A 19,308-nucleotide genomic window follows, 5' to 3' on the forward strand; every position below is an offset into this window, starting at 1 on the left:
GAGACTACTTTGGAAACTAACTGCAAGTACTGTATATGTCGTACCCAAGGGTGTACCTGGCCTGGTGCCCAGTAAATGTGACGCAATATTGCGAGCAGCTTCGGCCATAGCATGCTAACGGATGACGACACAGACTGAAGTGACTAGCGCAAGAGTGGACAAGAGAGAGACGCTACAAGGACAAGCGCCCAGTTGGAAGTTTGCGCTTATCCTTGTCACGTCTTTATTGTCCCATGTACACTCTTGCGCTAGTCACTTTAGCATGCAATACCATCTAGCCCGGTCTCACACCCTGTGATGACACAGGGACAGTTTGCTCAACTCTTGTGTAGTGACCTTTGTGTCAAGGTGAAAAACCAACATATCCAGGTGTGCGTCTTAATACTTAAGTCCATCTAGATTTGCAGCTGCGGCGGTAGCCCATGAGTGCGCATTGCAAAGTCGCTAGTGAAATAATTGTGTGCACCTTAACGAATTCGACAGGGGAAAATCAAAATCCATCCACGACGGCGTCTCTAGTAGGCGCGGTGCGATGTTCGGACGTTAACAATGTATGCCGATTGAAGAAAGGCTGCCCCGAAGTGCTTCTGACGGTTAGGCTAGCTTCTTTACTCCGTAGAATGAAAAAAAAAGAAAAAGAAAAGGAAAAGAGAAGAAAAAAAAGGAACCGAATCAAAAGCCCAGAATCAACAATTGCTCGTCGCGAGTAAACGCTGGATGACGAGCAATTTCCAGGCGACGAGCGAATACGCTTGATCAAGAACGCTGATAACGCTGGCGGCACAAGCATTGTGGCGAAGTTCAATGCGCAGGGATAGCTTTCACTTTTTTTTATTTTTTTTTGGTTGACGTCATCACGCGTCACCGCGGGAAGTTTGAAAAGTTTAAGGTGAGTACGCCACGTGGTGGCATTCACGCGAACTAAACCCTTGTGTCCAGAAAAGCTGGATACGTTGACGATTACGAATGCTAGGAACTGCAACAATTGTGCTTTATATCAAGTAGTTTCATTATCACGAAGTTGTGAAGGAGGCATGTGATAACGAACATTCTTTTTGAAGAATTGCACATCAACATTGGCTGTTTTAAATAACTAATTAAAGCCGTATTATATCCATATATACTTCGTTCACTAACGTTTTGAAGGTTCTGTTGTGTCTCGAACTTAAATTATCTCCAAGCCAAACTTGGTCCTCCCCGATGTAGAAAATCGTGCGTGCGTGCGTGTGTGTGTGTATGTTTGTGTGTATGTGTGTGTGTGTTTAAGCAAAAACGCTTTAGGCGAACAATTATTACACTGCCACAGAAATCAAGCAAACCCTCTACCATACCAAAAATCCCCCTCCTATTGCAAAGCTACGCTAGGTTAGGCAGATGAGACAAACAACGAAGGTCTCGCACCTGCTGCGTAGTCAGGTATTAGATTTTGCCGGCGTTTGCAGCGCTCGTGGTTAAGTGTTTGTCGGAGAAACATGACTGCATTACATTCCAAAAGAGCCAAACATTCAACTTTAAAAGTTTCAAGAACTTGTACATGACCACAGCAGCTCGAATGTGAAAACGCTTCGCACTCTGTAACGTAACACCTGCATACCGGCCCTGGGGTTACCACTTGAAATTTGAGATATGGAATTTTCGTCTTTGTTTTCTCTTCCAATAAATAGCCTATTAGTGCAAGCTCAACGAATTTAGAGTTCGCTTGGAAGACTTCATCAATATAGTAACTTTTTTTACAACGCGAATTAGATTAAAGGTTGTCCCTTAAAGACGGTTGCAGCTTACAAGGCCAGAAAAGTGCTTGGTTAAGGCAGGCGATGTCTCCACGTTTTGTGAAATATTACGTAATCAGGCAAGCCGCGCTTCAATGACTTCAGCAAGTAACGTATTTATTTAGATGTTTTCGAAATTCTTATGTAAATGACGAGTTGTAAACGTTGTTCTTCAACGAAACAACTCCTCAGAAAATCCTACTCAGAGTGCCTGCCTGTTTAATACAGACGACAGTAACATAAAAATGCGTCCTACGTAAAGTAATTGATACGTATATAGGTGAAGTATTTGTGAGGGTGTTTTTTATTACATCGTAAAGTAGAAGCCGCTAAATAACAAGCAGTACGAATACAATCCGCTTGAGAAGCTCCGAGACACCGCACTTAACAAATGTTTTATATTCGTAGCGTACTACATGTGTGTAAATTTGTCGTATGAAAAGTTTAAATCCCAGCGAATGTTACCCGCTTTTCTAACTCGTGTTACATCATATAAAAATATGGTTATCATCAGTAGGAACATTTGTATTGCATTTTGAACAGAGATGGCTAATGTGGATAGATGAAAAAGCTTATCTGACAAGATCATTAGTGATGAGCAGTTAATCGACAGTGTTCAATTTCAGTTGATGTTTATTCTTACTTATATTGATCATATCATTAATTTGCTCTGTCAAATTCACGAACGAGTGATGATATGTTCTGCCCGCTTTCGCTTACCAGCTTCGTCGACGATATGAAGAAAAAGGCGTACATCGGAATGAAGCTGATTTCTACAAGTTGGACCCAAGCGATCAGCGCGGTCAGGGACACAGGGTACTGCCGGTCGAGAAAAAAGGGACGCAGCATCTTCGCCGCAAGCAACAACTGCGTGAAAAAAATTTGTAATGGACTTCAACATATCACGTGGTAAAAAGTAAAATTCTTCGCACCATAGCTGCCAATGAACAAGACTACAGCCTCAAGTAAGACGTGGTGACGTGAAGTCGACAATGCGACAACGTCGGACAAGGAGTCAACAAAGTATACAAGAAGAAATCTTTGCCGACACAACAAGTATGACTACTCTGTCGATAGCACATTACATGCGAAACCAAAGATGGTAGTCAGCGATTGACGTGAAAATGCGCAATAGTATACTTTCTTTACTGCTCAAGATTGCTATGGTCTGCGGATATATAAAGGAGAAAATTTTCAAAATGTTGCTGTCAAAGTGCACAACTCCTATGATGAAGGCACGTAAGCTTTTCTCTTAGCTGCACCAAATGTTAGTAACGAGTGCCAAGCCCGCACTTTCGAGTGCATTCGGGTATCAGCAGATTTTTTTGCAGCGCCCAAATGCAGTGCATTTCAATGTCTTGTGTAGACTATTGCTAAACGTTTCTTGCACTACCATTAACGTTAGAGCCACAATTGTGGACTACTAATGCACCGCAGCTCTATTTCTCTTTACAGGCTCCCTGCCATGAGGCCTAGTTTCGATTGTGTACTATTGTTCCGCGAAACATTCCGAAACATGACGAAGGTCCACCGGAAGATGGAGCTTTGAAGCGATTAACAGCGGTATTTATTTATTTATTTATTTTATTTTTATTTTTAGAATACTGTCAATCCCCCATGGGGATTTTTACAGGGGTGAGCAACAAGTGACATCAATTAACACTACTAAAACATTCAATAAGTGAGTACATAATGATTGGAGACTATTCAAGAATAGCGGTAGTACATTCATACATAATAATACACACAACGAAACCCATGTACATCAACCAGCAGGAAAATAAAAAAAAAAGCACAAGAATGTCACTGAAGCTCATGTTTCGACAACGGGACTTGTCCTTGGCAAGGCCCTGACGAAGAAATGTCGACTTGTGAAATCATTGGTTTCAGCGACATTCCTTGTTCGTCCACTGGTATTTAATGCATAAGACGATGCCCGTTTTGTATAGCAAATAATTAAATATGGTGGGCTAACTTGATGGTTACTGCAACAATATTCTACTTCAGAATCACGGAAGTACCAGTATACAAAAGTGTTGAAACGGCGGAGTACAATGTCCCTCGAAAATGGAATAGTGCCAGAGTACAGCAAATTGCAAACCAGATTCTAGAATTTGTCGTAAGAAATACGCGCACGGTAACGCACCCTGAAGTGTCCTAGCCAATCGCTTTGCGCCTCGCAATTACGCAAAATCAACAGAAACGCCATATCAATGTTTTTTTCTCGTGAAGTACAGACCTAGAAAATGTGAAATCAAGGAACATGCGTATTGGCTTGGCGTTTAACAGCTTTGGTTAACTATTAAAAGCAAGAGAAAGGTAATACAAGAGGTGAAAGACCGAGAGGTTATGCTTCCGGTGGGCTGCTCTGCACAGGGCGAATATGAAAAACAAGAAAAGGCAAAAAAAAGCATGTGTTCCAGCAAACTTTAGTTTTTATTGGTCCAGTTGCTTTCAAAATGCACTCTAGTGCCTTTAAATCTGCTCGGGCCGACGCCGACAGGGAGCAGGGACCAAGAATTTCGGTTTCCATAAGGGGATGGCTATCGAACCTGGTGCTGAGTACTATCATCGTGCATTTAAATGACGGCAATAGTACGGAAGGTGCACTGTAGTTTTTTTTGCACACACAAACTTCACATTCTGGACTTGTGACCATTCCTATGAGGTAGTAGTAAGCATTAGTAAAAGCTACTCCAAGACACAAACGGCAAATGAGAGTTATCTCCCGTCATGGTAGGTTATTCCGAAGGCGGAGCTTCAGATGAGAATCCAGGGTACAAAGGCGCTGGTTTGTAATGTTTTCCAAATTCCATTGGGCCAGCGTAAGTTCGCGAGCAAACGGAGCCTTCCCGCTGCCTCTGTAATTGACATCGGGATAGCAACGCAATCGCTATGGTCACGTGAAGATTGCTTGCTTGCTCGTTTCCAAGTGCACCACAATGACTTGGTAACCATCGAAAGACGATGTGATGTCTTTTCTCAACTGCCAAATGGTAAATTTATATTGCATCCACGACAAGTTATTCTTAGTGTCCATGGCGTAATGTACAGAGCAAATTATCTATGTATAGTAAATATATAATAAAAACAAGCAATTTCATTTAGTGAACGTGCTGCGCAACTGCACGATAAATCTTGCAAAATGAAAGGCGATATTTAATCTTCCGCTGACACTCACTGTTAGCGTCAGTGGAATGACCGACGTCCAGCAGAACTTCACGAAGGGTGCGGGAACTTGACCTGTCATCAAACGAGAGTCAACCTCTAGCCTCTTGGCGCCTGCAAAATTACGTGAATAGTAATATTTTCGCTTCAGGTTGCACACATTTTTGAACGAACGGTTCACAAGCGTTAGAAAAAAGTGGCGCGCTCTCGTTTTTTTTTTGAAGTTCTAATTGCGAACAACCACAACAACCTTACCTAACGCATTTTGTTTTATTGTAGCACAATTGTCAATCAATATGATGCGGAAGAGTAAACATCTGGACAAGCTGTCAGATTACATGCTGTTTTTGCGGCGCTTGCTTTCATTCAAATATGGCGGCTATCGTATTAGTGCAACACGGCCGGGGACTTGAGACGCCGTAGTTGGGGCTCTGGCATAACTATGACCACCTGACGTTCATTACCTTGTGCGAAAAATCTAAATACACGCGCCCGTTGACTTTATTGTATTGTCGAAATGCGGGTACGGCTACCGCGCAGCGAGTGGCACCCATGATATTTGGGTCTGCAGCAAATTACCATAGCATCCTTTCCGCTGCAGTGGGCACACGAAAAAGTGTACGAGCAAATGCTACTCATGTAATTCGTTTGTCATTCTGGCCAACACGATTACTTTGGCGCAACTTCTTAAGAAAATCTGCAGGCACGCGAAGTACACTTAAAGTAGGGAAAACAAGCTTTGGGAACCTTGCCCTTGAAGACATGCACGAATATGGGATTGATCTGCACGTTGGCGGAATGCCCAGAAATTAATTAGACGTTAGGTTCCCTATTGGAAACAGCAATAATAGAGTAAACGAGACTCGCTACTTAGATGGCTACCACAACTCTACTTCCATGTCCTGCCACGTCATGCAAAGTTATGCGGTTGGAGTGATTTTATCACTGTATTAGTGACTTCTATTCATAGGGTCTACCGTATAGCTGAAGTATCACGATGAACTCGAGTGCCAGCAGGAAGAAACGGAGGCTGTTTTGGCTGTTCGACAGAACAGCCAGTCCTTTGGCCCCACCCTGCAGAGAGGATAACGTTAATGAAACCTTGAGCTCATAGTGTCAGCTCGGTTAGGCACTTGCTATTGAATTGCCCTCAGATAAAAAGCGTTAGTACTCTTAATCGTTAAACAGATTTGAGGGAAGTTTGCTTGCCCTAATATAGGAGCAAGCCTAAGTGACCTGGCAGTGAAATCGGCGACATTTAGTTGAAGCCGCGAAGGAAGCGAGCATCGGAGGAGGAAGGCGCTTGGAGGTGGAAAAGAGAATCGCGCGCGGGGGAAAGTACGAAGAAGTCAGCTGAGATGGACCGATAAATGGATGAATGGATGCTATGAGCGTCCCCTTTGGAATGGGGTGGTGGGTTGCGCCACCAAGCTGTTGGTATTACATTGCCTAATGTCCTAGCTGTATTAAAAAAGAAAAAAAAGGGAGAGAAAAAATGATAAATTCCCATAACCAAACTTTCTGAACCCCTATTGTAAACATTGTTTGTTGTTATGCTTCGGCATTCGTTCTGCTTCGGCGGCTGCTTCCTATAGGCTGCTTCACATGGCGCGATTGGGGCGAAAAGAATCGTTCTGCGAGGCAAGTCGCAGGGCGATTTTCGCTGCCGGCTTTCACATGCGTCTGCGACAGCACAATTTCCGTAGCAGTGACGCCCAAGGTTGCTGCGTGCTCACGAAGTATTCGTGCCTGCATACTTAGATAAGTACAACATGAAAACTTGTGAAATATTAGAATTTTCTTATTATTACTTGAAAAATAGAATAAGTACGCCATTTCTTCAACGTTTGAAAGCGCTGAGACTTTACGATCGCTTAGTGCCGAATTACGGTCGAGCCGCCCATCGCCGCAAGCCGCACCGCACGCGTGCGGTCGCGCGAAAGATTGCACGTATCAAACACTTGTGCACAAATTTCGGTTTACAATGTGCAAGGTATACACTGTGCACACAGTGTAAATTATAATTTGTGTACAAGTGCTGGATGCGTGCAATTTTTCCGCGACCGCGAGCGTGCGGTGCGGCTTGCGGCGATGGGCGGCTCGAGCGTAAATCGGCCCTTAGTCTGCAGCTGCGGCGAGTGAAACGCTGCACAACAGCGCAAGTATGAGCGTGCGGCTAGTGCTGTTTCACTGGGAGGGTTTCGTTTAGTACACACTAGTTTCGTTGTCGCAGTACTATGGAAGCCACAACTGTTCTGGAGAAGAATTTGTTTCAGCACAAGAAGGAGCTACAATAGAGTGTGCTAGCAGCTTGCACAATTTGTAGCGATGAAGTGGTTGATGACGCTGACGATCAAGTCGGTACATGGCGCATGTCAAAGGCGGCGACTGCACTCGACCTGGAGAGCGTGCAGCTTTCTCCCTTTAAACGAATGGTATGAGTTGGAGAAAAGAATTGTTCATGAAGCTATTAAGCCGCTGGCGCAGGTTGCGACGCCCTAATCAAACATTAAAACTGGTGCTGGCCATTGCTCCGCTGAGCTTCCAGCACGAGCTAAAACAGGAAAGCGACTGTTTCGACGATGCCCGCTGTTACGTCACACGTTGCTCCGCCTTCATCACGCCGATCGCTGCGACTCGGCAATGGCGCGACCGACTTGTTGGAATACAGTCGCGGAGAGCCTTCGACGTCGCGCCGGTAGCTGAGCAACGGAATTCGCTGTGTCACTGAGTGGAAATCGCGCCATGTGGAACAGCCTTATGGCGTGGCTGCGCGAGCCATATCTTGAAAGCGATCTGCGATGCGGACAATCGAGGCGTCTAGGCTCACCGAGGGCCGATAGCTTCGTGTGCGGTATAACTAACGACAGACGTTCCCGAAGTGAAACGTCACTGTAACTTTTTTTTTATCATAGCAACCTTTATATGAACTTTTGGGGCAAATAAGTTTGCATTCCATCAACTACCTAAAAAAACCGTAGAGCATTTGATTTTAACGTTTACACAACCGCATAAATCACATGCCAATTGTGTTTGGTGCTGTTAGAGAAACGACAGCAGCGAAAATTTGTCTGTGACATTCGAACACGTACAGTGTCAATATTCTGTGGCGAAGACTGTTGCCAAATGCAAGCAACTGTATTAAGTATCTGAAATAGGTTGTCAAGTGGCGCGTCTCCTGGTTTCTTGTGTCATGGCTGAACAATCGCTTAGTTCTCATATTAAAAGGACGTGGTTTTGAGTGTGACTAAGCGCGTAAATATTGCCAATAGTTAAATTATGGTTTGCTTGGTGACATGTTCATGATTACGATAGACACACTTTTACGGCAATGCTAAGTGCGGCATCAAAAGCGTAGCTGGAAGTTTTTACAACAGATATTTACTGACACAAGTGCTAGAGAAGCAGTTTTGCGGACGCGTAAATGTCAATAGATTACATTATAATATGATTCACCACAAAAGGTTATTTGCAGAAAAGAAATAGCACACAAGGCCACTCATTTTATTCATGAACACTTTTAAGTACCAACGACCCTACAGAAACACCAAGATCATAAGGGTAAGCAGTACTTTATGCCTAACACCAAGTATGGCAGCAGTAAAGAAAAAAATAGTACTTATAGAGATTTGTATATGTTATATTACTTTAAGAGGCACCGTGGCACGTGCAAGAACACGGGCGTGCATCTTGTACGTGTTTCGTCCCCGTCTCTAGCTCCGTCAAGTGTTCTTGATAAATGCACGCTCATGTGTCACATCCAATGATATCTCTTTGTACGAGTGTCAAATGAAGCCACAGGTGGCTCGGTGCGAAGCTCTCTTCTAGTGTTGTACCTGGTGTTCTCCTGCCTCCTACCCCCTACCCCTCCCCCCCCCCCAAAAAAAAAATAGAAGTAACAATCGGCAAAGTTAGCGCAAAATATGTTATTTCGTTGATTAGGCATATTCTCGGTGTATTTTGTTCATTTAAACGAAATATTTTCATTTCTATAGGACATTTTAATGTCTCGTCCGTTTCAACAGCGATGAAAAATGTGAACGCAGGTCACGTACGGAGAAGACAACAGGGACGCTCAGGCAGAACAGGAAGAAGCATACGGACAAGTGCGTTGACTTCCTGTTCACGAGCATAGGCGGATGGGTCACGGACAGCACTTCGATGATGATGTCGGGCACGATGAGCTGCAAGAGCACTTTACCATGAGACGCGGTAATATTGAGACGCCTTCTCAGAAATATATTTCCATTGGCTTCCTGCTTTCGCTAGCCATCGAGTTCTGCTTTCCCCACCGAGGTCTGGCGCCTGCAGCGTTCTTCGCACATAGCACCTCTTCACCAAAGTCGAATCATAATAGAGATTTTTGGCAAGAAAAATTTCCCTGAAAAATGATCAATACCGCACCTGTTTTCCTAGAAGTTGAGGCACAAGAATATTCATAGACACGTGTGTTTTGTCGCTAAGTTTAGCTTGACAAATAAAGCTACGCTTGGCGATACAAAAGTCGGCAAGAAAACATGGTAGATCATGTTTTCTTGCCGACTATCAATGAATAAACAATTAATGAACAATGACTATCAATGAATAAACACATCGGCAAAAACTTGCCACATGTGTTTATTATTGACACCATGCTCGCCGCTGTTGTGATGGCTTATTACGAGGGACCCTTTACCTCAAAGCCAACTATGATTTATTCCTTGAAGTAAATCTGAAATGCTAATAGTCTCTCATCTGATACAGCTGACGAATGAAAATTGTTTTATTTGGGCAGAGAAAGCTGAGCTAGGCCGCCTTTCAAAAGCATTTCTACGGATATATTCCAAAAATGGCGTATTTAAAGAAAACATTGGAATACAATGTTTCAAAATTCCATCCAAATAGGTGTCGCAGTTCTTTCAACTGCATATGTTGAGATATCCTAAACGGAGGAATATAATATGTGATGTAATAGGCTACGTGAAACTACTCAAATGCTTTAAGGTGTATTCGTAAAAGTGCTACCAGCAGATTGGTCATGTGTTTCCAAGCAGCGTACAATACATACATTTTGTTCGTCTTAGATGTATAAATAGCCGCCGTTATTAGAATTGAGATATAGCGCTTTATTGATCAGTGACGGAACTGTAAATTTAATGCTTCAGTTGGCAAAGATGTCATACCCTGGATCAGAAACTTGATCCCAAAAGCCGGTATTCTTTAAGTGAGCGTATTAAATGCCCAGAAAGTGAGTTCTCCGTTCCCATGCATTGTTATAGCAAGTGAAACTCCAACTGAATGCCAAGTTGGTTTCTGCGAAGTTTAATTTTTTGCGCTTTACACCGGCAATTCTGTACAGCGCAATTTGCCGAGTAGAGGGCAATTATCAGGCGCCAATACTGGCAGTCCGATACCATGTGAAAGGTTATATATGCTGGTCAAGTTTTCAAGGTTAGGACAACCACATAGAGCACTAATACTCACGAACTTAGGCAGCATCATGGAAACCACCCAGAGGGAGTGGATGCGGCTCCATAACTCCGGGAATGGCACCATACTCACAGCTTGAGGCAGGATGCTCACGATGAAGTTGAAATCTGCCAAGGTTATGCATATCACATGAGTGCGATGAGCCCGCTTGGAATCGAATTTTGTCGCCCATGTAATGATTGTTCCTTCCCTTTATTACTAGCGGTAAAACACAAACCTGGTTTGCTGATGTAATTGCAAGAATCCCAATGCTACTTAGGCGGTATTAAATGGGAGCAGGGAAGCGTCACATTTCATCGGTCTGAAATGGCGCTCCTTATAGCGAAGACGGCCCGAAAAGCCAGACCCAGGTCTCATGAAATGGGGCAATGTTTTGTCAAGGAAGTCATATGATCTTTGGACGCGCAACATTCTTCAGTTAGGTCAGAATAGGGGGTTTCATATTTTTGCTCGCGTCAGCTGTAACCTCCAAAGAAGCATTTAAGGAGTTTGTCAACTATACATAATTGACAATAACTATGGACTGCACGGAGAGCACTGCTGTAGTTTCCAAGCTAACAATATGAAGCGAATGTGTCAAGAGTGAAAATTTTCCCCTCAATAGTATTATAGGTTCTCGTAAACAGGTATACCGACACGCCTTTGACGTTTACTTTAGTTCCTTGCGATTATACACACCCGACAAGCTACGAAGTGAAATGAGAGAGACGTTACTACGCGTGAAGCTTACTGTGAGCGCACCTGTGTCTACCAGCATGTGGACGTTGATGCCCGTGGCGTACGACAGGTGTCCCAGGAAGAGGAAGGAGACGATAGTGCCGATGCCCTTGCTCGCCGTGTCCGCAACAAGCACGAACATCACGTCCCTGTTTCAATTTCAGGCGCTTTGTTTCAGTAAGCATACTTCTCGCCACACAAACGCTAATGCGCAACTCTGTTTAAGCACTGTCAGTAGCAGGTAAAACATTTAAACAAGCGAGTTAGAAAAGTGGAACTAGGGCATCTACCAGTAAGAGCAGAATTAACGCAATAACGAAGATTCAGGGTGATTTTCCAGCGTGGTTAAAAATAATACAGGCTTCAATAAATGCCCTTTATGAGCATTTCTTTCGTGCGCGAGGGGCACGGGAGACGCGAGGAAGGGAGGGTGGGGCCGCTCTACTCAATCGGTTGTTGCTTACGGCGCGGCCACGCGGGTGCGGTATCTTGGAAGCGATCTGCGACGTGGACAAAGCACGTGGAGTGCCGGTAGCTTCGTATGCGTTGTGCTTTCGACGTTTAGTTCGCGTTGCAGCGACAGACAGCCATGTAGATCAATTCGCTCGCTTCTGCTGCTGCCGCACTCCTTCACTCCAGAGCTTTGACAGCGAGTCTCCGCGGACATCGAGCGAGATGTGCTCATGTTTACCAGTGCGCGCGTGACAGCGTGGTTGTTAATTTCGTTAGTAAGCGAATTTTCGGAAGTTTATACGGCTAATTGAAGAAATATCCTTACTTCGTAAAGCTGTCTACTAACTTGTTATCGCAATCGATGTTTCGCCTTTCGGGCGACACTGCGACTTCGTTGTCCTTCAAGCAAACCTATGCATAACCGAATTATTATGACTGAGCGGCGCTTATATGGGCTGCGCCAACGTCCAAAAATAATGAGTTAGCATCCTTAAGCTAACACACTTAGCTCAAGCCAGGTTTTTTAGCTGGCACTGTCAAACAGGGGATGAAGATTGCTCGTACTTAGAATTCAAATCGGGGTATGTAGACATGACCATCATCTCAACAATTAAGCAGTAAATGAGTGCGCGCACATTGAATAACATTCCAAAACTAGTGTTAAGGACGCTCACTCTTGGAATCTGTTCTTGAAGCAGTTGAGTCGCTCGATGCTTAGGTAGATGGTCCCAGTGACCCCGACGCTCTCCAGTGACACGTACAAGGCGTTTGACCACATCTGCAATAAAATTCAAGCATTTATGCAAATATTTATTTGTGTGCTTATTGGTTCAAACAACTCATTTTCCGTTGATTTTAGCGTCATCTGATCATCGCATGTTAACGAGCCCGCAACTTGGGACATCGCATACGGATACTCACGGTGTAGTAGCTTTATCAAGTATAAATAAGGGAGTGAACGTAGTTTGACGGTCCACCTTCTCTCGCACTTGAATTAAGCGGCTGCGTTGGCACAACATGGTGGCACGCATTCTAAACACCTGACTATTTCTAAATTACTTATCTCACGGGCTTTCGAACTGGGATATCTTTGTTTCTAGTCTCATAGGAGTATTCGACATAATGACTCACGAATACCGAATAAAATATCACTTTTTTTTCATTTCTATAGAAAGAAAAAGAATAAAGAGTATGTGGGTCAAGTAAAAAAAAAAAAAACGTGTGTGGATCCCACCATATGTTGAAGTCAGTTTCCGCGATGCTTTCACTGGTGTTTTCTAAGAAAGCTATTATTCTCTAGCGACCATTTGCAAGTATAGATCATCCGCCGACTACAACTAGACACATTTTTACCTGGAAGTGTTTAGCTCAACGTAGACGTGTCACGCTGAAGCACGCGCATACTGTCCATGACGATGATAGAATGAGGGCTATGGTAGGATGACAATGAAAAAAACTTCAATGTAACGACCCCCGACGAATAATGAAAACTGTATGGCGATGATGGCATGACCGCGATGAAATGATGGCAAAGGCATGGCGGCTATTGGAAGACGATAATGGAATGACTACAACAGAATGACAATAATGAAACAACCACGATGACATGATGGACGTACGACGACGACGCAATGACAACGATGGTATGACAACGATGAAATGTCGAAGGAGAAATGACGTCGATGGAGTGACAAGGACGACATCACGAAGACAATATGGCCCCAAATGCATTACGATGATCGTGTGACGACAAAGAAATAATTACGGCTGTATGACGATGATGGCATGATAACGGAGAAAGGATGACACTGAATGACTACGGCAAAATGGCGACCATGGAACGACCACCACGGCGTGAGCACAATTGTATCACGATTGCGCAGTGATGACAAGGGAATGTCGAACAAGGAATGACGCTCGGATGAGAAAGACGACATGGTGACAATGCCATGACAATGTTGGAATAATGATGGCGTGATGACGACCATCTGGCTACAACGGGATGAAGATGCTTGAATTATGATGATGGCGTGACGGATATGGCATAACGATAACGGGATAACGCCGGTGATAAAGACAGTGTGATAACAAATGTATGATAACAACTGTGTGACGACGACGATATGACGACGATAAAATGAATGCAAGTCAGACAGAGCATGATGACAGTACAATGACGACTGCATAATTACGCTGGCGCAATGGCTACGAAATGACCACAATGACAAGGCTGCAATGGTATGATGACGACGGCTTCATAACGATGCAACGACAACACTGCCACCAGACATCTAAAGCGGCGGAATGATGACAATGAAATGAGAACGAAATAACGGTCACAACGTGCGATGAAAGCGTTGAAATAATGACGGCGTCATGAAGACGGTGGCTTGTTTGAGTTGGAGCTTATGTCCGCGCTTGCGTACATCGCCGGCCACCCCGGGCCTCTTCGCTCGCAATATGTCCAGTACCGGTTTGCATATTATCAGGGACCGGCCAATTGGGCAGCACAGCCAGCAACCAATGGCCGCATCCAAAAAGTGTGTGTATGGGGGGGGGGGGAAGAGTCAGACAAAGTTTCGCTATAAAGAGAAATTGAGCCTATACCCGCTGAGCATTCTCAGGTTATATATAATTTTTAAGTTTCACCTGTGACATATAGCGTAATTCCCTTTCTTGAGCTCGAATATTTACAGAAGTGGAAATTACTTGAGCGAAATATCATAGCACATATTCAACTAATTAACGAAAATTCACCAATTACCTTCCTAATGAAGTAATTTATATACACACTGCAATTCACAAACTGTAGCCTGTGAGTTTGCAACGTGCCTCTACATATAACAAATTTTGAGATGACAGCTGGTTTGAGATATTCATTGCCGAGTTGCACGACGAAATATGTAGCCGTCGTTCGAGTTATTTGTGTGTTTCCATGCGTGAAAGCGTGTATTGTTAAAAAAGTAAGTGCAACAGTAGTGCATTTTTACCACGAGTTTTATGGCGCATATCTCAGAACCACTGCGATCCTCAAAATTCGTTCCAACGAATTCTAACCAACCGGCTAGAATTCGTTAATTGTAGTATGTACGTGTCGTAAAGTTTTTGATTAAGAATATAATTAGTGAATTTATATCAATTAGTGCGTTATGTGTTTTGATTTCACGAGAAAGTAATGTGCGCCTGTCTGACTAATTCAGTTCAAGGAATACAATTCAAGGAATAAAATTATGTTTAAGAATTCTTGTAATACTTAAAAATGATCATCCTGTATATTATGGTACATGGATGCAATACCTTTCACAATTACACATTCGTGCAGCTAGGGAGCCTAAGGTTTGTAACCATTGACCTTCAAATATCCGACGTATCTTACAATGACAGTAATGAAACATGAAAACTGCATATTACCTGGGTGCTTGTATACGTTATGGTCGATGACAGTTAAAGAGTCTGATACTACAACACCAGACACGCTTTACAGGAATGCAAACATAAGAAGGCTGGCCAAATAATAAATTGCAAAGAATTTGTATACAAGCTGGCCGAAAGCAAGCTGCCTTATTTCAATGACCGGAAATTATTCAGCAGAATTGTCGCAAATTTGCTTGTGCCTTGGCGTGACAACCGCAGCTCTCATTCATCAGAATCATTCCGAACACTACTCAAACCCATTGTTCTGTATCCCTCGAGAATAAATGTTTCATCACTTATGGTTTCGAATGAAACGAGATTTCAACGACTTCTAATAGACAATTCACCAATCGAATACGAATGGAATAGCAAGGAGTATTCAATTTAGATTTGAAATTGGAAATATTTGCACACTTTTACTAGTTTGTTACGTTTTAAATTTACACCAATTCACTCTGCGTTTCAAAATAGTACAAGTACAAAAATACTCAATTGGATATCTATTGGCATTCCTTCGCAATGATTATTCTTTGACTCAAGCAACACACGAAATACATGGGGCTGAGGGAAACCACAGAGCGAGGCGGTGTATCATCTGCTCTGTAGCTGTTTCTCGGAGTCAACCTGCTGGCTAAATCACAAAGTCTGTATGAGAAACTCCGGACATGATCAGTTATTTTCCAATCATACCCTACGAAGCCTCTTTTACGAATGCTACTTGTAAGCATCGTCACATAAAAAATCGTCATTTGCTCCTTCGACCTTGAAAGGCAGAAGCTCGAAATGGCTGCATTCAGATCCCTACGATATAAATGAAAGCAACGGGGAACATTTGCACAATTTCTTCCAAAGAGCAAACCAACCCCATTTATGGCCAGTGCAGTTGAAGGTGCCGAAAATCTCTAGTGCTTTGCACATCTCTCCCTGGTATCTACGGAAAACATAACGAACAACCAAATTGCCTCCATTGCTTTAGAAGCGATGCAGTTGGTAAAGATTTTATGAATTATGGTTTTTTTCGAAATCATGCCTGAGCTACGGATTATAACATGTTGTGTCTATAGTGTTGAACCACACTTGTAGTAATCCTTTATGTACATAGGAGCGGATGCAGTTTTACTGGGCAAACCAAATGCTGCTAAATGACGTCCATAGGGATATACATCACGTTTCAACCGAAACAGCGCTAATATACCTTATTAAAATGTCATGTCAGGCTGGCGTACAATCCCATCAATTTGGCTGAATTCAAAATGTATTTAATATATCCAAAAGCAAAAGGCCTTCGTGCTTCAACGACTCCGTATCCTTTCCCTGCTGAGTTTTAACAGAGGAATGATTCATATCTCATTTTGGGGGCTCACATGTTACATTCCCCATGTCATAAACTAATTCCGCATACAACTCCTTCCACAGCGTCAAATGTGTTGCCGTATTGGTGTTGCCGTATAGGTATTTTTAAACGCCACATTACGGTGCTTTCCGGGCTGAAAATTGCCCCGTATCGGCGCATATGCACAGAAAGAGCCGAGTCTTCCCTAGGGACTGAGAGTCTGCCCAATGCTTGTAGTGTACCTCCTGATTGGTAACGGATGCCCAGTTGGCTTGCAGAAACAGTCGAAGTCCGCGAGTGGCCCCAGTCAATGTGGAGGCCCTTAGCAGGAGCATCAGCGTGGTCAGAACGTGCAGGAGAATGATGGCGTAGAAGAACTGCGGAAGGGTGAATACTTTGACGTTAGGTATCCGCTTACTGCTTAGTGCGCGACCCTGTCTAAAACAAGTAATCTTACAAGCACCCTCTGAAGAAATATGCAATTCACTACTGCCAAGCAAATAGCAGCATCGTTCTTTCAATGAAGCAGTCTTTCTGCCCACTTGTGACGAACACAACGATGAACGCTTCATTGCGAGTGTGTCCGTGCATTGCATGAAATTCCACCCCCTGTATGTTTTAGCCCCCATTCCCCCTTTCCCAGTGCAGGTTAGCCAACCAGACTTATTCCGATTGACTTCCCTGTCTTTCGCGTATTACTTCTTTTTCCCTCACTCACCCAAGCTGGGTTAGACGTACTCAAGAGACAAGGACTGAATTACGACACACGGTGAACTTTATCGCACGCATACCTGCCAAGCCTGTGCTCGCAAAGTGTGCCTCGTCTGGAACGTTTTCCTCGATTCTACGCACTAGACATCCCAGGACGTGCTCCAACATGAGCTCGAGCGCTGCGTTGCGTACATGTTCAGAACAAATCCGCTGCTTTCGACTACTTTTGTGAGAGTAACTGCCTAATCCAGACTTAACCTTTTTTGTCCCAGGAATTTCTGTGAAAATCAATATTTTACATAGGATATCCGACATGGAGCAGAACAAAGGTCAAAACCGCTCTAAAAAATTCAGTGTCTGCAATCTTAATTACATAAGACGCAACGCTATACATCAACGATTCTCTCTAAAATTTGGGGAAAATCCACACACGGCAGCATTCTGAGATTAAACTTCCCAACTGCTTACTTGTAGCACTGCCACCTTATAGGCCTGTAAGTTGTCTAAGGCCAGGCATGAAAGCAAGCTTCAAACAATTCACATCCATTCCTCACACAATTGTGACTAATTTACAAGTTTGAAGCTATAGATGGTTCCCGTATTATACTAAATTTGTGACAAAAGCCCCCCCTCCCCTTATCGCACACGGTAAAAAAGACTACTTTGGAAATGTTGTTATCTGTTTACTTTTCTTCTTTTGTTCAGTTGTGCAGAATATAAATTCGTTATTTTCAATACAAAATTCGAACCAAAGCGGCTTAACCTTTGCATAAATATCGTGCTGCCAGGATGGCAAACACTGTATCTGCTCGTATCTGCTCTGAGTGAACGCACTCCTAATAATGCTATAAGCTCGCTCACTTGGGCGTTGTGGTACATGTACACAACGCTGCGGATGACACGTGGTGAACGAAATGACAGTACTTGGCATTCCCTGTATCGCGTTTCGTCTCATTGAGCGATTGCTAACTTGTTTCGCAACAAACGCTCTTAACGAATGCACAAAATATTGCATGAGACACACACAAGAAGAAAAGGACGCAGAATAGGCACCGAATTCACACAGCTTTTTTTTATGTAAACGTCTTTCCCATTGGCCGGTGGCCTTTGCTAATATTATGGCCAGCATTAGATTTGGATAGCATTTGTTCTTACGAACAAATATAGCGTAACCAGTGTCTGTGAATATGTGCCCAAATGCTTACTAAGAACAGTAAGTTCATTGAGATTGTCAGAAACATATAAGTTAGACAAACAGAGCAGAGCGCTTGGACACCTTTTTTATTTCTCTTTGGACATCAATTTACTTTTTAGCGCTCGTAATGCAACCTTCGTGTACCACGCGAAATTTCGCGCCCTGCGGCCAGATTTTGAAACGATCCATTTCGGCGATACCATCGCCGAAGCCGAGCGTTTCAGAATACGGCCACTTTTCTCATCATGTTCTTTTTCTTCCATTTACGGACCAGGGGGGGGGGTGCAGAGATATTAAAGGGGGTCAGGTAAGTGGCACGAACACCCACCGTCTTGAGCTTGAGGAATCCTCTGTGAGCAATCGCGAACACCAGCAGCCAGATAACCGCGATGGTGAAGAGCGGCTCTGCCCGCAGAAGGTCTAACGCCCCCGGCTCCCAGACCGCCTGTCGACGGCTGCATGCAGGGTTCATGAGTGAAATCCCTTGCGGTCTATTAAGAACTCAGCCTGTTTGTTACCTTTAGATCGACAAAACAGTCTTAAGACTGTGGTGTTATACTTCGGCCATAATCTAAAGGTACCAACAATGGTAGTAAAGGTTGCAGGATAAATTTAATAAATAACCCATTAGCCACGTGTCGCGCTACTTTTCGCAGCTATACTTGTAATTCTGCATTGAGATTCGTTTGGCCTTTACTTGATCTCATATAAAGGACGGTGTAAGATACAGACCCTAATATTGAGAGGACGCTTAGTGCTAAATGCGTGGAAGTAAGCAGAAGCTTTTCGTTGTGTTTAGTGCCTCGAATTAGCTTTTCAAGTACTCCATTTAATGAATAGACTAAATAGACACCTCACTACATGTGTCACACTATTACCTTCTAACGTTCTTGAGAACACTTCGTGAGAACATATTTTAAGCTTGCTAATTACCATGTTCTCGTTGGTGATTATCCATTCATAAGTGTTTGCTTTATTTTTATCTAATCTTTATCTAAAATGTTCTTTATATTCACTATCCTTTCTTTCTCTAACTTGGTACAAACATGTGTCTAACATACAAGGTGTTGAAGTCATCA

General features: G+C 43.4%; 1 protein-coding gene across 4 annotated transcripts in view; it reads right to left on the bottom strand.

Moving 5' to 3' along the window:
- LOC135914005 (nascent polypeptide-associated complex subunit alpha, muscle-specific form-like) overlaps nucleotides 1-19,308 on the bottom strand; it is a 59,548-nt gene that overhangs the window by 31,724 nt on the left and 8,516 nt on the right. For 2 of the 4 annotated variants that reach the window (XM_065446722.2, XM_065446709.2), the window contains 9 exons: nucleotides 18,558-18,684; nucleotides 16,566-16,700; nucleotides 12,251-12,354; nucleotides 11,148-11,272; nucleotides 10,401-10,513; nucleotides 8,993-9,121; nucleotides 5,915-6,011; nucleotides 4,951-5,051; nucleotides 2,490-2,636 (listed from right to left, as the gene is read on the bottom strand). In XM_065446722.2, coding sequence (XP_065302794.1) covers nucleotides 2,490-2,636; nucleotides 4,951-5,051; nucleotides 5,915-6,011; nucleotides 8,993-9,121; nucleotides 10,401-10,513; nucleotides 11,148-11,272; nucleotides 12,251-12,354; nucleotides 16,566-16,700; nucleotides 18,558-18,684 — 1,078 coding nt within the window. The remainder of the gene's footprint in view (nucleotides 1-2,489; nucleotides 2,637-4,950; nucleotides 5,052-5,914; nucleotides 6,012-8,992; nucleotides 9,122-10,400; nucleotides 10,514-11,147; nucleotides 11,273-12,250; nucleotides 12,355-16,565; nucleotides 16,701-18,557; nucleotides 18,685-19,308) is intronic. The other 2 variants (XM_065446716.1, XM_065446727.1) reach the window with 2 other exon arrangements.

This window comes from Dermacentor albipictus, chromosome 3 (assembly GCF_038994185.2).
Source record: "Dermacentor albipictus isolate Rhodes 1998 colony chromosome 3, USDA_Dalb.pri_finalv2, whole genome shotgun sequence".
In the NCBI taxonomy this organism is placed as follows: Eukaryota; Metazoa; Arthropoda; class Arachnida; order Ixodida; family Ixodidae; genus Dermacentor; species Dermacentor albipictus.